The 19,098-nt window shown below is 38.5% G+C and overlaps 1 protein-coding gene across 6 annotated transcripts in view; it reads right to left on the bottom strand.

The window, feature by feature from the left end:
- The window catches only part of LOC310960719 (calcium-activated potassium channel subunit alpha-1a-like), an 85,700-nt gene that overhangs the window by 34,704 nt on the left and 31,898 nt on the right, over nucleotides 1-19,098 (bottom strand). For all 6 annotated transcript variants that reach the window (XM_083932488.1, XM_083932490.1, XM_083932492.1 and 3 more), the window contains exons 3-9: nucleotides 16,743-16,804; nucleotides 10,478-10,571; nucleotides 10,256-10,367; nucleotides 4,856-4,931; nucleotides 3,797-3,872; nucleotides 3,461-3,631; nucleotides 1,790-1,881 (exon numbers count right to left, since the gene is read on the bottom strand). In XM_083932488.1, coding sequence (XP_083788614.1) covers nucleotides 1,790-1,881; nucleotides 3,461-3,631; nucleotides 3,797-3,872; nucleotides 4,856-4,931; nucleotides 10,256-10,367; nucleotides 10,478-10,571; nucleotides 16,743-16,804 — 683 coding nt within the window. The remainder of the gene's footprint in view (nucleotides 1-1,789; nucleotides 1,882-3,460; nucleotides 3,632-3,796; nucleotides 3,873-4,855; nucleotides 4,932-10,255; nucleotides 10,368-10,477; nucleotides 10,572-16,742; nucleotides 16,805-19,098) is intronic.

The raw sequence follows: 19,098 nt of genomic DNA, 5'->3' as shown, positions 1-19,098 counted from the left end.
TTGCAAACACCGGATTGACAAACACAAATTTGGCACAAATGTACACTGACAATAAACAGCCCCATGACAAGTTGAGACATCACAAAACATGTAGGATTTTCTCTCAACTGTGATATACTGTACACCTGTGAACTGGGTGGTAAGGATGATCACACCTGTCTGTTTTCTTCTTTAAATAAAGTTATTATTCATACACAGTATAAAAGGGGATACTGGATGGGTTATTTTTGGCTGCCGCTAAAAATAATATACAAACGAGGTTAAAAGTTTAACCACTGTTGTAAATCAAATCACTGCTTAAGGTCTAGAAAACTGATATTACAACAGACTATGTCATATTTAAAAGAAGAAACAAATCCTTCCTCTTACAAATGAAAAATCATGCCCAATTCACTCAGTATATATTTTCAATATTTCATTTACTCCTACATTAGAAAGGATAATCACAGTTTTCAGACAGAAAATCCGACATGTGCCATCTTTAAGCATGACAATAATACAAGTACATGAATACACAGCAAAATATCTGTCTTATCGAGTCATTTTTGTTTATCTTTGAGCTCTCAAACTCCTATTTTCTGAAAACAAGGGGAAAACTCTGTCTGACGGATAAATTACTTCAAGATTCTACCAATGAAAGCTGATTTATTTAAATGTAAGGGGTGTCCCCTTACATTTAAAAAAATGCTAATTGCTATTGCTAATTGCTAATTTTCAGCTTCATAATTATAGTAAGTATTTTGGGTTTCTACCAGAACATGTTTACATGCTTTAATGTTCATGAAACACATTATTTTTCACACATTGTGAAACATATATGTCTGAATATACCTGTATTCACCCTCTGTCTGAAACGCTCAGTTTTAGTGCCTGTCTCTTTAAACCCCCTCCCAAAGTTTCCGGGTCTCCAGCATCTGCACTCTCTGTGTTTCTGAAATTTCATTGCAGCCGTGGAATGACTGTAACGGCACTGTGGTGGCACTCATATGTAGTATAGCTGTGTCATCCCAACTGTACAGAAGTCCTAACAGCTTGTTAAAAAGTCACAGCTGTGTGCATTCCTCTGTGGATTGATTGTTTTGGTTGTTTTATATAGCACCTTGACCTGCTTTATAATACATTTTAAAAAAAAGACATGCAAATCTTACTTTTAACATTAAGGGACCTTTAAATCAATATTTTTTTTTAGTGGTTGTTTATTTTTACTAAAAACATCTAATCCAGTGCCAGACTCTTTTCCACCTTTTCTTTCCTTTTCTTTTTTTTTTAAAGAGAATAAGATATTAAGAATTCAATAACAGACAAAAATCACTTGAGTTTTTTTTGCTGTGTAAAAGCAGACATTCATTCATGACGAGCATCAATGACAGTTTGCACATATATAAAAGCAACAGCAATACACTACGATAAACTCTACACATTGATCATGGCCAAGTTCTTCAGTCACAGTGTGACTTTAGTGCTAATTGAGATCATTACCTCTCAAATTACAGTTTCATGATGTCAATTTAAGCAAAAATTCAGGGTATATCACCTCTTTATGAGAGGGCCAATTGAGTCACACAAAACCACACCATTAAAAGATTGCTGTTTTCTCATTTGTTTGACTTACTTTCTGCCTCTGGTCGAGTTATAACTCCCTCCATATTTCTTCCGATTAAGGATGAGAGCAGCAATTTCTGGCACGTAGCGAGCAAACATGGCCTACATGCATGAAAAAGAAAAAGAAAAGGGCATGCAGAGAAGGTTCTACTGCGGCGGAGGCAGTAGAGCCTCCTTGAATACTTACTTTCTCCCATTAACCGCACTATAGGAACCACCATATTTCTTGCGATTTCCTATTAACTCTATGATTTCAGGGACGTAGCTTGCAAACATGGCCTAAGGAGAAGATAGGAGACAGAAGAAGAGACTAAAAAAAAGATAGGCAAAGAAGAGCAGAGCAGGTCCTCTATTTTAAAAGGAAACCGTCTAAAAGAGGAGCACTACTGTACTGTACTCTACTGCAGGAGTAGTAGTATTTATTAACATGAAAAAGGAGAAAGAAAATAAAAGAGCCCATCTAAATTAGTTGCCTGAATGTGGCCTGGAGTTATTTGTAGTTATATTCCTAATAAAGAAAAGCGTGAAAATGAAAAAGGAAATTATTACGCCAATATTTATATTGATATTGGAAGAATAAGGGAGAAAAATGAGAGCTGATGAGCGGTATATCAATCTGTGATAGAAAAATAGAAATTGTAAAAAATTAAGAAAAAGCCTTATGTGCCATGTTTCCTCCAACAAACACATGTCAGGTTGATTTGCATAGCACAGCCAAATGGATGGCAGACATTAACTTGACTCTAGTTTTTTAGTTCATTTAGGGTACTACAACAGACTTGCAGGGCTGCTGTGGCTCAGAGGCGCAGAGCAGGTGTTCCCCATACCAAAAATCAGCTGTTTGAACCCCGGCTTCTCTGGTCCACATGTCGAAGTGTCCTCGGGCAAAACACTGAACCCCCAAATTAATCCCTTTTCCGTGCTTGGGAGTGAATGGAGGTCGCTTTGGATAAAAGCGTCAGCTAAATGAAATGTTATGTAACTTACAAAAGAAAAAATATCAGTACTAATAAAAGCAACAAAACTGATCTTTAAACCTTCCTTTCATTTCCCCTTTAAGTTTCTTTAAGTGTGGAGAAATTGTCTTATTCCAAGCTGTCTGACATTAACATCTATTGTGTATCAAGTTGTTCAAGCTCTTCAAGTTAACTTTGGCTTTTAGTGGACATATACAATGTTGCTTTAACCCTATAACCCTGCTATATAAGCGGCTCTACCCATATTACGGTGTGTCACCATGCTATTTAATCCACTGCTGAATAATACTCTATGATCCGGATAACGGTGTCCTCTAAATTATCTTTGGCTACTTTCTTTAATCAGGCAGCTCAGGTCAAGGATATTTTCATTAACATTTATTTCATCACCATGTCATTATTCTGTAAAATCTCCACTTCATTCCCAAATATGCCTTTAAATATTTTTGCAGGAACTGTGATAATGTCGATTCATCCATCAAGCTAGGCTATAATAAATCATCCATGTGTCATTGTGTTTGTTGGAAAGAGGGAGGGGGGGGGCAGGAGGGTGGAGCCACCTGAAACCGCAGTACTTTTACAGAAACAGATGCAAAAACTGTCAAATATTCTACATCTCGAATAGGAATGAATAAATAACAGAATAAAACATCAGCATTATACCTGAATAAAATGCTGCAATTCTGTAGACAACTCATACAATACATGACATGCCACATACTGTGCTGACGTGAAGAGCCACAAAAACACCTCCGTGTAAACAACAGGTGAAGGGCGTCCTGAGTTCACAGCGTTCCGGCGTTTGTTAACACCTGGCGGGGTGTGATGATTGGTTTCATGGAGAATTTTAAGCAGGAATAAGTAATGAGAGGGATTTTTACCAAACCACCAAGGATGAAGAAGACCATAAACAGGCGGCCCAGGGTGGTTTTTGCATAAACGTCTCCATAGCCAACAGTGGACATAGTAACCATGAGTAAGTAGACACATTCCCAGTAGGAAAGTGCCTGGGAATTTTGGAAATTTTCCCATGGATCCCCCGAGTTTTCCACCTGGAAAAGAGGCAAAGATTTATTCAAGAACAAGGAAAACATAAAAAAGGAAAAGGACATTTTCATGACAATGCAATAAAAAATATGTACTATTAATGAGCAGCATTTTTGATTTATATACCGAAGTCCTTGCTCCTTAACTGAAATGGCTCCCCACTAACTTACCAAATGAATGAATCCTGCTGCGGTCAGCCATGTGCTTATGAAAATTGAACACAAGTTCACCAGCTTTATGGAGTTGCTATTTAAAAAAGAGCCAGACAACAAAGTACAAGTTAATTATGAATAATTACATTGGTATAAGGAGTCGAAAAACCACTCTATACTGGAAGATAAATGCTCTAAAATTCAATGTATAACTTTTATTTTTGTATTAAGTCAGGATGTACCACTGTGTAAAGAAGCTACAGAAACTGTGAATAAATGATAAATAGAAAAAGCTTGATTCACCAAAAGCACAATAACGTTCTGCACAAAGTATCTGCAAAGCTGTTGCATGTAATGCATATAACTTAAATATTGTTTTGTTAATTATTATGCATGGAATAACTGCATATTTGTTTATATTTTGTTAAGTAATAAGTAAATGTACAGAATATGTCTCTAGTAGCTATTTACACATGTAATTTCACAAGTTTGCATTCGTTTCCATTCAATTTCATGATATTAAAAAATACAAATGTTAATATGTTAATGCATTTTGTGACTTCCTCACTGCGTACGTAACTTAGATGTGCGATGTTATATATATATATTGCTTTAAAATATAGTTTCTGTCTTGCTGTGGAACAAGTCATTGCACGACCTATGTTCTCTTCTACTTTGTGTGATCTGTCTTTACCTTCATCTGAGTGAATGAGAGGAGATTATTCTAAAGTATTTTGTTGCACTATAAGCTCTTCCTGACATCTGTGCAAAAAGCTTTAATTCTACGCAGCGAGGAGACAAACAGAAAGCTTTTACATTGAGACTCCCTCATACAAGTACACATTACTGACTGCAGTACTGAGGAGTACACTTAATATTAACTTTTACCAAATCTAAAGAAACCAAGTGCTGCTGCTGATTTTGCTTCAGGAAAAACATTGGCAAAACCCCCATCCCCTTCAAAATAAAACCATATTCATGCTTATAAAATGCACTTTACATGCAGTGTTTACACATATGTCAGGAACAAAACATGCTATACCGGTCAAATTTTGAAGACAAAATGAACACACTTACCTTGTCTTTAGTATATTCAAAAACTGTAAAATTTCTGAGAACTGTATCAACCTTAAGGCCCTTAAAAACCTCAAGCCTGTGAGAAAAAAAGACCATAAAGAAGTTATCAGAGATGATTAATAACAATGAAAACAACAAAAGCATTTTGACTCTGCAAACATACCTTTCATACCATCCTCCATGTTAATCAACTTCATTGGATTCATATTGATCAATAAAAAATTAAAAAACAACTCCAACTGAACAAGCGATTCTGAGCCTTACTGTATAATTAAAGAAACTTTTTGGATATGTGGGAGAAAAAATCAAAACGAGCTCAACATCCCAGATGTCTGTTTTAATATCAGGAGCCTCGAAAAGCATCTGCATCTACCTGAAAGGCATTTCATTCCTGCCTCGAGAAAACTGAACATGAAACGAGATGAAAACCTGGATTAAAGACAGGTGGACGATGTCACGCCAAACCCAATGATTAAACAGACGTGACGTCAAATCCTAAAATAGAGGTTATTTATGGGAAGAAAAAAAAATAGAGCCGTGCCTGTTGCCAAGAGTTCAAGGACGGCAAGACACCAACAACAGCAGCCTGAGCTCCTCCACATGATTACTGATCCACAGTATCATTGCATCGTTGAAGCTACATACATGTTAAAACACAACCTCACTATTACCGGTTTAATGCCAGGTATGTCCAAAAAACTCAGATTAGCACAGAAGTTACAATCTCTTATAAAAACAACACATGTTGTTTGATTCATCATTTAGGTGCATTGCAGTAAACTACCTGCTAAAAGGAACCTCCCACCTGAGTTCAAAAGCCAAATGATTCATAGATCCGACTTAGTTTAAAAGAAAAAAAAGCAGAATCCACTGCAGTGCCAGTGCAGCTCGGCCAAGAGTGAGCAATCAAGTAAAATCCACTTCTGCATGATTAAATCGGGCAGACAAATTTCCCTGCTGGAATAGATTTGTGTGAATGCCAAATGACACAACTCAAAGACGTTAGGAGCAATCATTCAGCCAGAAAAATATAAATAAATAATCTTTTATGAGATGACGTGAATCATTGTGTGTCTGGCCAAAGCTCATTTTTTTATTTCAAGTGAGAGCTTGCCAGATGTGGAGCATAATACAGAGCAAATCCTGAACCTGAACCCGCTCCAGCTGGAGTCCAAAAACCTCTGGACACGCTAGCCTTCAGCTTTAGCGGAGATTCCCCTCGTTCCCATGTCCTGCAGGTCTTACCCCAGTAGGAGATTACATGGAAGCATCCACCGAGGCTGTAGCAGATGCTCTCCTGGTCCTCTTTCTCGCTGACCTGGCCGTGGCCCATCCTGACCCTGTAGCCCTTCTGAAAGAGTTCCCCGGTAGATTTCTTGCGCCTTCTTGCATTAGAAGCCACCTGAGAGCGAGTGCCTCCATCAGGTGCCCTGTACACTAACATCTTAGTTGGAATCATGTCTGGAAATTACTTTTTGTAGGCAAAAGTTTCTAGGTTCAAGTCCAAAAAATCTGCTTCACATCCACATTGCCCGCTATCATGTAGAAAAAAATATGATCCTCCTCCAATGAGAGAAAAAAACTAAAAGAATCAGGTGCTTTCATGATATTAGCAACAACAGGTTGGCGTCAGAAAAGGACCCTTTTTTGATCTGTTTACCTCAGACCTTCATAGCATCCTCGCTGTGATAGGGCGCGGTCAGCGAGCTTAAAGCAAACCCTTTTCCCATCAGGATATTAGAGCGTAAGCTTCTTTAGGATTCATCCAGAGAGAGGAAGAGGCCAGACAGCAAGTCTGTCCATCAGCTGGCTTCACAGTGAGACCTACATCATCCCTATAACCCTGCAACTGCTCGTGACAAACCAAATTTCATTCTCTAATCTTGGACAAGAACAGCATGTCTCGCCTTTACAGCAGAACACAGGTCATGTGAACAGCCAGAAAGGCTGTGTATGGAATAATGACAAGCTTTGGCAGTCATTGTGTTTTTCTGTAGATTTAGTGATTATGCAATAATCCCTAAATTAAAAAAAAGAAAGTAATCACAGTTGATGTAATATCTATTGTGGTTGACAATAAATCTAAATGGGCAGCATGAAAAACACCACAAGAGAGAATCTACAACAGCTGAAAGGTCTGTTAAATCCGCTTAATCCGAAATGTGAAATAAAATTGTCAGGAAAATACCACATATGCGTAAAATAACTTCAGTACAGCGTACAACAGAAAAAATGTGAGAAAGCAAATTTTGTGTCTCGGGATGTAAATGATAATGCTTTATTTTTCAGGTCCTATAGAGTTCTATAACTTCCTCTCAATTAACTGATATATAGGTATAAAGTCATATGAAGGTTTGTGGAAACACCTCTGTAATTTACCTAGTGTGTAAAGTGTCCTGAGATAACTTTTGTTATGATTTGGCACTATAAATAAAATTGAATTGAATTGAATTCCTTTTGTACTAATTATAGATAGAATTGAGACATTGCTTAATTGGAACACTTCCAGTTGGCTACTGTTATTGTAATGAGCTGCAGGCACAGCCTAGAGCAGTACTTGGCCCAACACAGGAGAGCTAACTCCTCAGGCCTGGACTCTGCTGTCCACTTACATCTCAAGGAGAAAGCCCACTCCCTTGATGACAACAATGTCCACATCCTGGACAGAGAGGACAGATGGTTTGAAAGAGGAGTAAAAGAAGCCATCTATGCAAAAGTAGAGAAACCATCGCTAAACAGAGGAAGAGGTCTGAGACACCACCTATCTCCAATTTACAATGCTGCCCTCTCATCCCTTCCCAGGAGATTCAACAATCTAACCGCAGAGAACAACTGTTCACAAAAGGCCTCCTGTGACTCCAACGACTGTCGTTAAGACTCAATAGAGCACTAACAAAGTCCAAACCAACTTCCCACCAACGACTGCCACTCTAATGACTGTCATTGGCACTTGGAGCACAAAGGGTTAATGTTTTTTAATGTTATTTCTGCATAATGATTTTTTCTACGCAACCCCCAAAATGTGTGTCATGCTCTCACCCACAAGCTTGTCATGCATAAATGTTAGAGAATATTAGCACATACTGTGTGTATATATGTGTTTTAAAAAATGTTCAGACATGAGGATTAGCAGACTGGCACAGCGTATGGTGAAATGGAGTTTTGATCAGAAGAGGGAGCCGGATAGCTGCGAACAGATGCTGCAGAGCTGGTTATGACCTCCTCACCTGTTTAACCTCTGTTTAACTCAACTGTAAATCTGTCACTAATCCTCCACGACCCACTGCTCACTGACCATATGGACTGAGATCATGTCCGACAGAATTTATTCCAGTGGAATTCTTTTTTTAAACAGGAAATGTGTATTTTTTTTTATACTTCATGTTCATTTGAACAACAAAACTCTTTGAAATTTGGATACAGATTTAGCAGATTTGTATTAGGTCATATACAGTATGTGCATGAATGATTTTTATATTTGATGTTCAGAGACTGACAGGAACTGCTGCACTTTGGTTTGTGTGAAATACAGAAAATAGAAGAACTGCACGAGAAAAAGAGCAATGCCTACGCAAATGGTAACAACAGAACAACACCATGGTAACAGTAACAACAGAATCTCTGTAATGCTCACACTGTTTAACTCAGGAACTCTGGTAAATGCAGCCAAAACAATCGTGTAGAAAAACTGTTGCAATATTGTGTGAGTATCTTTCTTATCCTCCATCATATGTGTGACAAATTCTTCAACAAACAAACACAAAACCAGCATCACATGGAGCAACTGAATTCTCCTGTGACCTGTTAACTTACAACTCTTTTCACTATTCTAACATGATTGGTTCAAAACCTTTTGTTACCAACTTTAAAGCCAAAACGTCACATGTCATGGTCAGTTTATATTGTATTATCCTTATATATATTGTTCAGTATGTGGCTCGGTCGTAACACATATTTCCCTGCACACAGACCTAACAGAGTCTCTGCAGCAGATGAGGGGTCTGAGGGATTAATTTGTGATTGGATCTATCTTTCTGTTCTAAACAACAGCATGGTATCTGTGTAGAAAAGGGAAAAGCAGGCTTTATCATAAGAGACATAAAGGTACTAAATAGTAAAACAATAGCCAATGTGTATACAAATTATATTTAAATTTAAAACAGGATACCAGAGGCACACATCTTGAAAAGTTGCACATAAAATAACCACAAGAAAAAACAGGGACAAATCTGAATGCAGTGAGTTGGATGTAAATTTAAAAACAATATCAGCTTGCTTGAATATAAGCACTGTTTGCGTAAACTATAGCAATAAAATGTCTAACACCAATAACTATCAGTATGCAACTAACAATGATATGGACTGCACCTCTGCCCAAATCATGGCAACACTGTCATACTCTCGTATGTCCACTAGATAGAACCAGCAACCAGTCTTCACACCGTAAGTCACATCAGCCCAGGGGAAATACACATGCACCTTATGCAACTGTAGCCAACAAGCTGTCATATTGACATTAAAGTAAAGGGTGCGGTGCTGGCTACATGGCAGGTTAGTTCCTCAGCTGACAGGAGAAGAAAAAGCAGCTATAAAAAGCTTTAATGCTGCAACAAAAATGATCCCCTTTAATCCTGTAATTCCTCACAGACCTCTCCCAGTGATGAGCTTCACACATTTAGCAGAGAATGATTTCCATTGTAGCGCTCAAGCGCCCTACAAAGTCTTTTACCTTTTTTATTACTATGATTTTGTATTCCATTCGTGTATTTGTCAATCGCAGCGTTATTTCGTTCGAGGGTTATTACAGGTGTGCTGGAGCTTCTGCTAGAGAGGCGAAGGGCATGTGAATAACCCCTGCAGCACAATGCCCACAACACATGGCCAGAGACATGAAACCAATTACATGTTCATTTAAATCTACTTGCACATTTAAATGGCACACCACATGACAGCCATACCATATTTGATAATGTTGTCATGCGAACAAGCATTAGTTTGATGAGTAAGGCTCTAAAGCTTTTGAGTCGCCATGCTTTTCAGATCTCATGCCGTTGCAGAGATTTTGATTTGATGCACTACTGTATTTCCACAGTAATAAGGAAAATCATGGGGACTTTTCATGCATGTCATGCAGCATCCTGTAAAATTAATTTCATGACAAAATCATCAAACTTATATGGCTAATATTGTCGGTGTGCATATGTCAATGGCTGTTATTTATTAAGAGGGGTTTTTTTCAGCTTTAGTGACTTGCTGAGATCTGGAACCTTTTACCGAGATGTCAAAATTGTTAAATCCAGTGGGTGGCAGCACAGACTCCTGGGAAACACAAGCCCAAAGATCCACTGTACACTGCATGGTCTGTTAATCAGCCTGCGTAAGAGATGTGAGCAACCTTACCGAGCCAGCTCCTGTTCAGGTACACTGACACAAACACCGGGGGAACCGTGAAGAAGTCCACCACTGAGTTCACCTCCAACCAGAACCACAGCTTGTCATTGGCCGCAATGAACTGATGGAAATTGAGGGTTAAAGGTGAGATTCACGGTTTTCAGGTGCACAGATAAGAGTGCAAATAAACAAGCACATTTTTAAAAGCTAGGCAGCATCAGTTGTACTTACACGGAGGCCGAAGTACAGCAAGAAGAACACGTTGAATGCCATGTCGATCTGCAACGTGAAGTCTTCGTAGAAGTTCTGACAGGATTCGATAGGACTATGAGAGACAGAAATGAAGTATGTTAATGTCATACAGATATTCATGATCAAGTGAGGGAAGTGTTGGTAAAGTGCATATACGGTATATCAACAGTGAAAAAAAACATAAAAGGAGCATTCTTCTTTTCCATTTTCCATTTCTAAGATTTCAAAAAGAAGAGGAACTTAAGTGTTGAAAAAAGTGCAATAGTTGGTATTTTCCAATGTTTTTTCTGTTGAGAAAGGACATGCATTTTTTTGTCACACAAGCAATAACTTGTCGAGACACCTGATTAACCCTTAAATAACTGCAAATAATGTCATATTCCAGGTGCAAGATCACATGATGAAAATGGTGCCGTTTTCCTTTCGGGCCTGCATTTTCCGATCTCATAGACATTTCAGGTTTAAAAAAAAACATAATGGAAATGCAGAGCCAAGGCAGTAGTTTAAGGGTTAAATGCATGCAGGGTTCATGTCTTCTTTTATGAAATCAGGCAGCCATAGCAAATGCTAGCAATGCAGTGAAGTCTCACCCTCAAAATGCTTGTATCTGGCACTAAGAATTCAAATAAAGAGAAATAATTAACCAAGTAAATGGGACTGCAATAGGTTAGTAGAATTATTTATTAAAATGATGACCTGACAGTTAAAAGATATCTTCTCAAAATATGATTCACACCTAAAATGAAAACACAGGTTTACAGTACATTCAAAATAAAAGAAGGTGGTAGAGACAGAGAGACAGTTAGTTACTTAGTGTAGAGCTGTGATATCATTTGAACGAATAGTTAACTTAAATGAATAAAAATGTAACATAATAGATTTTTTTGATGATTAATTGTATTAGTGATGAAACAGTCCATAAATCAATTTGTTGTTTGCCAGAAAATAAATGCACAACAATATTGTTATATGAACTTTTAAAGGTCCCATACTGTAAAAGGTGAGTCTTTTTAAATATAAAGTAGGTCGAGGTGCTGTATAAATACGGGGAAAGTATCAAAACGCTCAATCCACAGAAAAATGCACACAGCCTGTATTCAGAAACAGTGTAATTAATCAAGCCATCTGGACTTCTGTACAGTTGTGAAGTTACAACTATACTATATATAGGTAGAAAGTGCTGCTACAGTGTAGTTAAAGTCATTCCCGAGCTCTAACGACGGTACAGAGATGCCGAGAACGCAGAAGAAGACCTGAAAACGCAGACCATTTAGAGCAGACTGGGCTTTTTCAGGAGGGGTCTTAAAGAGACAGGCGCTAAAACAAAGCATTCCAGACAGAGGGTGAATACATTTAAATAAAGACAAACATAATCTAATCTCTAAGTATGAACCTGAAAATGAGCATAATATGGGACCTTTACGTTGTTTACCAAACAAAAAAAATTGATGGTTTCAGACTTCCAGAAATGTGTGAGTTTACTATTTTTCTGTGGTAAACTATCTTTTGGGTGTGGACAGACTGTCAATCATCTATACCTTAAGTGATATTAAATTATTAGTTGCAGCCCTAAAGCAGTGATGGACCCCTGCCTTTTTTTGAGGTAGAAAAAAATCTGAGGAAAAATTCAGAGAAAAATGTTTCAGGAATACATTATGACTTCTTTGTAATCTTTGCTTTTGCATGTGAATCAAGGGATCATTTCACCTCATCAGTCCTAAAAGTTATACAAATAAACAAATCTGAGAAGGGGAAATTACAATATTCATGGACACATGTGACTTTGATGAGGGCCTTCAAATAAATACTGTATTTTAATACAACAAATAGTTTGGGAACCACCTCCGTAAAGCACAGGTTATCATGAGTCATGTCCCCTCATATGTTTAGTTATTCTGTTTTTTATGGCTCTTTTAGTCTTCTACCTGCAGAATCTCTACACTCCCATTCAAAAGCTTCACTGATGCCAACCACATCACTCAGCAGCAACAATCTCCCATGTGCTGTTTAATACCATTCGGATTAAAGCAAATTGCTTGGGTTATGTAAAAAAAGAAAAAAAATCTAATAAACTCTGATAAAATACTGGCCTCCTGGAGTTGGAATGAGATAACATTAAAATACCTCAGGGATTATTTCGAACTGATCTGATGCACAGCAGTGACACTGGGGTGATCAGGAGCTCAGTGATGTGGAAGAGGAAACTACTCTCACACAACTGTCACATCATATCCTGAGTCTTCTACTGCATTTGTGTGCGTCTAAAAGTTGTCAACTTTCTGTAAAAGGCGCTGGATTCAAATGGTCAGATAATGGGTAAAGCAGTTCCTCTTGATTTCATCACAATGTATACTCAGTATGATCAGAAGAACATGAATGATCTCTCTTTACTTGTTGCATCTTCAAAGCAAAACAATACACCCTCTGTTAATGGAATTCACTTTTGGAAAACAGTGATATACGTAATCTTGTACCTTTTGCAGGTTATCTGATAATGTAAAGGGAACTGGTTGATATTTTTATTGTACTCTAATTCATGTTTGGCTGCTTTTCCCTACTTTTGTTGCATCTCTCAGCTCTTTAGCCAGTTTTGCATTGCCAGACCTATCTCTGCAGTTCTGTGTCAGCACTGGACAGAAGTCTGGCTGCAAAAGTTAACATTCTGGGATAAGGGGAAAAATGTTCTGGCTTGCTTGAATTTCTTTAAACCAATCACCATCATCTTGGGCGACACAAAGCAGCGATGGTTCCCTTGCAAAATAGCGGAAAAGGAGAATGCCAGATGAAATAGGCGGTCAATGGCAGGCTTTGTCGCAACAGTGTGCATCTGGGGAGACAGACTCACTTAACTGTTACACTCAATTGCTTTGCATCTGGATCATTTCAGAAAGTGCAAAGAAGATAAAGACAGTAAGAAAGTCTTCTTTTTAGGATTCTCTGTAAATAGTCCAAATAGTGCTGCCCTCATTCACTGTAATGACACGTCAGCCTGGCAAATCCCTGTCATAGCAGGGTGACAGACCATACAGCCGAGGCAGACCTGCAGTGATAAATAATTGAGTTCCAGTAGACCTTGTTTGGAAGAGGACTAAGCCTGTTATGGATCACAGACCCTCCCTGCTTTGGTCTCTCTCTTTCCATCATTCAATTCAGACTCTGATCAAACAGGAGGAGACCTTAACTTTGTCTGATGGCAATGCACATGCGTTACAACCTTAATGCTGAATCCACTGAGGGTAAAAAGTCCTGCAGATCACTTTAAACAGGTTTTTGAAGACTTCAATAAAGTGGAGTTTTGAACACCATACTTATAGGAATATAAATCAGTTTTCTGCTTTAAAAAACATCAAATAAAATCAGTGCCCAGCACCAAATGGCAGAGCGATGTAGTCAGTGGCTAATTAGAACACATGTTGAACTTAATCGATCATAAATGAACGTTAAGACATGTTGATGAGGTTATAACTAAGTCACAATATGAGATTTTTATGTTACGATTATTGTCAGAGGAAATATCACAGTTTCAAGGTTTTCAGAAGTATTAATCAGGGAATTTATTATTCAACACTTTGGAAGGAAAAAGACACACACTCATTCTTTTGGTCCTGTCCTGCACAAGAAACATATCAGCCTACTTTGTATGGAAATAGAGGGTTCAGCATGTACTCATAGAACTGGAGTTACATCCAGGTAACTACTGCAATTCCTGCTAGATTCTGAAAGTAAACAGAAACACGTTGTGAACTACTCTTGGCTAAGTTTAAAATGCTATGGTCCAGCTTACCAACGTTAAATTGGTCAGTTAACTTTGACTTGAAAATAAACGGGTGGGTGATTCTCTCGGAGATGTTGGAGCATCTTCAAAGTGTTGGACCTTTTGCAGTCACTTTTTGGTGTCACATGTTCCAAATTGGATTGGACTTCTGCAACAACTTACTGATCATTTTGTAGATATCCAAAATGCTGCTGAAGGTGTATTTTTTTTTTAACGCTTCAAATTAGTGAGCAGCGCAACTCCCTCACACAAAACAAACAGGTGCACACACACTTGACTCACGAGACGAAACTCAACCGAACACAACAACAATGCAGGAATCAGGACACCATATTATATATAGCTTTTACAAGTCTCACATTTATAAAACCGTCACGTTGTAACCGTGGTTATGGAAAACTCGGGTAATCCTGACATGGTTACAACCAAATGAATACCCCTCCCTTTCCACATCGTAGTAGAACCTCATGAGCTTCAGTTCTTAGTTTCAGATGATCATACAATGCTATATAATGTAAAAATAATTCTGAATATCATATTACATTTCTGCAAATAGATCCCCCTGAATCCTACACACTGATCCTTTGAAACAAAGAACACAGTGTCTTATAAATGACTACATGGAAAGTACAGTAAGAAAGTAAATCACGACTACAGGCCCATGAAGTAAAACTCCCTGTGGGACCAAACCGGCTTTTTCTTCAATTTAAAAGTCATTGTTTGAGCTCTTTGGATGTCTCTCTCTATTTCTCTGTCGCTTGCAGCCAGGTCAGTCTGTCCATCATATGAGAGCCTCAGCAGCCCCACAAGACTAATTACAGGAAGGTCTGTATCTGTTACAGTTTGTCACTTAGAAGCACGCGAGAGAGCAGCTAACTGGCTGCTTTAAGTACTAGGCTTGTTGGGTTGACAGGTAGTTAAAAATACTGTGTGAATAATAGAAAGACCTGGACAAGACTGAATAAAAACTGGGACAAAGAGCGTAGTCGATGAGAATGATGAGATGATGAATATAAGTCATTGAACAGGTGCTGCGGCATCATATGTCATTGTGTATTTAACAATGCCCTTTTTCTTATGAGTGAAAAGCTTAAAGACAGATGTAGAAGGTCATCCATCAAGTGAAAAATAAAGGTATTCGGCGCCACTAAAAGCAACTTATGAGAACAGGAGGCCACAGATGGCATAGGTGTGGATGTAACTCTACCTGCGCTTGTCCAGTTAATGAAATGAGATCATGCTCGCAAACCACATCAGAGCAAGCCAATCCCGCAGCTGTATGCAGTCTTATGAAATAACAAATAACCTGAATGCCTGTCTCCGGGACCACGAGCCAGATTGCACGAGTTTACGGCCCATTTTTCTCTTCTCTGCCTTAACATTACTCCCAGCGGAGACTCCCTTTGGGCTTGATAAAAGCTTTTATCTTTTGCTCTACTTCCTAATGGCACATCCTGTCCAAACACCACGAAGCTGCAGTAACAGTATACACTGTCGCACATAGAACTAAGGGTCTTCCGCTTCCTCCAGTTCGATGAGTGACAGTGATTGCTTTGAACAGGAACTTGGGTCTTTCCTGCCTGTTTGTGAGTCTGATCCTTTCATTACAGAGATTAAGCAAATTTCATCTGTGAGCACTGTCGCCAGAGCTCTGGGCAGTATACCTGGAAGGGGATAATACCGGCCAGCAAGTGCGTGTTACCAAATACCATATAGAGCACAAAGCACTCAATGTAATTAAAGCCAGAGCTACCGTATATATGCATTATATGAGGATTTATGAGACTGTAGGAACCAGTTAATGGCTGAGGTCTCTGAGGCTCATCTAAATCATACATATCTTAAATACATTTCCATTAAACCATTATAATCTTTATAACTGAAGCAACATCATTTTAAGAGCATTTCTGAGACAATTTACATAAGCATAATTGGTCCGTTTCTATATTTCTAAAGACAAAACTGACGACATGCCACTTTCATAAAGCTATTGTAAGCTTTGAGCTAAAGGACTCATAGTGGGGCCGAAAACTCAAACTCAAGGCCACTTGTCAGTTTGTTGTAGAGCTGGAGAAAGTCGAATATCACAATATTTTCAACCAATACCTCCATTAGGATATTGGGACAATATTATAGGGTTAACTATACTTTACACAAGGTGATTTTTGATAAATAATCATCAGAAATGTGGATATAATGATTTAGTAGGTAAAAGCATTTAACAGAACAGCTGGAACAGTCTGGTACCTTCAGAAAATGACATCACAAACCAGGACCACACTTATTTCATATCACAATCCAACATTTATATCAAGTCTCATCTCACAATAATATATTGCCCAGCCCTAGTTTTCTTGATTTCTCAAATATTTTACAGTGGGACAGGTTAAACAGGGTTCATTGTGACATATAAGCCAGAGTAGCATCAAAACTGAAGTGCAGTGATTTCATTTTAAGAAAAATACTTACTCAGAAGAATCTATGAAGTATATAACAAGGGCTCCAATGCTGAGAGCAAATACGAGCACCACCTGGAAAAACAGAAAGAAAGAAACATTTTACTCAAGTTATTATGATACTAAAACATCAAAAATATACTTTTAAACAAAAACGTGTTCAGAGATAGACAGTAGAAGAAGACAGTAGTAGTTCAATCTTTGGATGTTCTACACTTCAGTACGCTCAACCGACAGAGAAATGCACACAGCCCGTATTCAGAAACTGAGCCTTTAAACGAGCTGTCGGGACTTCTGTACAGTTGTGATGTCGCAACTATAATATATATATATAGCTAATAAGTGCTGTTACAGTCATTCCCTGGCTGCAATGATGAGAGCGCAAATGCGGAAGACCCAGAAACAATGACCAATCAGAGCAGACTGGGCTTTTTCAGGAGAGGGTCTTAAAGAGACAGGTGCTATAATGGAGCTTTTCAGACAGAGAGTGAATACAGGTATATTCAGACAGACAGTAAGATAAAGACAATGTTCTTTTTGAGCAACATGGTGTTTAAGAAATGTTAAATGCCTAAATGAACATTGACAAATCTTGAGTCATCTCGTCAGCCTGTTATAATTCTGTTACATGAACTAATTAGAAAGTCACAGTTCACAACAACAGTGTCACAAACAGACTCATCGGTTATGTATATGTGACGGTGTAAATAAATACACAAGAGCTCAGATCATCATGTAAATAGGCAGTGAAAGAGTGGGCGAGGTGACAAGGATGGCTTCAGATTTCACAAACACAAACAAGGAAGGATGCAACTGAGCGCGGAGCTTTCAGTGGCCACAGTGGAGCAGCATGATAATAAAAAATAATGTATTGCTACTCTGTCACTCTGCCTTTCTGCCTTTCCTTTCAGATGCTGCTGAATAAACCGAAGCCTGGAGTGAGCGGAGAGACGTTCAGAGCGAACTGGGAGGCAGGGTGCCGGGGAATAAACATGAGATCCAGGGGTGTTGGCGAACAAAGCAAGAGTTGTCAGGTGACAGCTCTGACACTGATAGGTGAAACTTGAGTAAACACCACAGGAAATCAGACCTAACTGTAAATACAAACAGTTAAATGGGAAATAAACAGAATAAATCAGCATACCTAAATGTCGAGAGGTAAAACACCTTGAGGTGACGATTAGTGTCAACTGTGGGAAATCACCCTGTGTTCTCACCTGACACAACACTACTGCAATTCAGAATCACGCAGTAAACCAGAAAATAAAGTAGAAGATTATCAGAAATGGAGGGCATGGGATAAAATCTCTGTTACCTAACTAGAGCATACTTATTACAAAGTAGGCTACATAACAATTAAATCGCAACACAGTTTGTGAGATTATACATTTCACATTTATGCAACGCATCACATGTTTTCTGCCATTTCCTGTCTGCCATAATGAAAAAATGAGTGTCGTAATTTTCCCCTTTAAAAGTCAGTGATAATGTACAGGAGGGCTTGACCCAGAGAGACACAGACACGACCAGAAAGGTTTCTGCCAGACAGTAGAGCAAATGTTTTACATGCTGACATACATTATAGGCTATCTGCGACCCTAGCTGGCTTTCATCTATTTAGAAATGACACAATGGCCATCCTGAACCAGAAACCGTTGCGCATCCATAATGAATGAGCTCAGCCTAATTCATTTCCATGATGTGAAATTGTATTGTCAACCTACAACCACTGATGGCTCTGTAATGACAAAAAGCACCCACATGCATTTTTAATCAACCCTTCCTCTTTGAAAGCCATGAAATCTCTTTATTCCTCTGACCATCCCAGTTTGGAAACTGGAAACAATGTTGGTGCAACCTTAGAAATGCTAATGCCACCGGAAAAAGGAAGATTCAGTGATGGCAGTAAATAAAACACACAGGCTGCAACAAAGAAGGGCAATCATGACTGGGTTTGCCAATGAGGTGAAAGTAGACAGTGCCAGCATTCATCATTCATCTCAGTCAGCGGATAATGATGCATCACATCTATTTCTTCAGCCACCCTCAACCATTTGTGGGCAGATGGTGAGTTTGGATTCACAGGGAGGACCTACCACTGCACGAGTCCCACTGCGTTATGACCAAGAGAACTGCCAAGCGGACTCAGTCTAATTTGCATCTTTTCTTGCCAACACATTTTTATGTTCTTCATTTAATGCTGTTGCCAAGCACAAGATAAGAAGAAAATGCCAAGAACATGTCAAATGTTGGAACAATAAGCAGTCACTGCCAGGAAGGAAAACACTTGAGAATATGTTTTTTAAAAGTCCTGGGTCTAAAAGGTCATTTGAAACATGTCCAAGTCAGGCCTAAAGGCACTTATTTTA

The sequence above is a fragment of the Echiichthys vipera genome (assembly GCF_963691815.1).
Source record: "Echiichthys vipera genome assembly, chromosome: 18".
Lineage (NCBI taxonomy): Eukaryota > Metazoa > Chordata > Actinopteri > Perciformes > Trachinidae > Echiichthys > Echiichthys vipera.
Note: the sequence above shows the minus strand (reverse complement) of the source record. Positions and strands in the feature narration are given on the sequence as shown.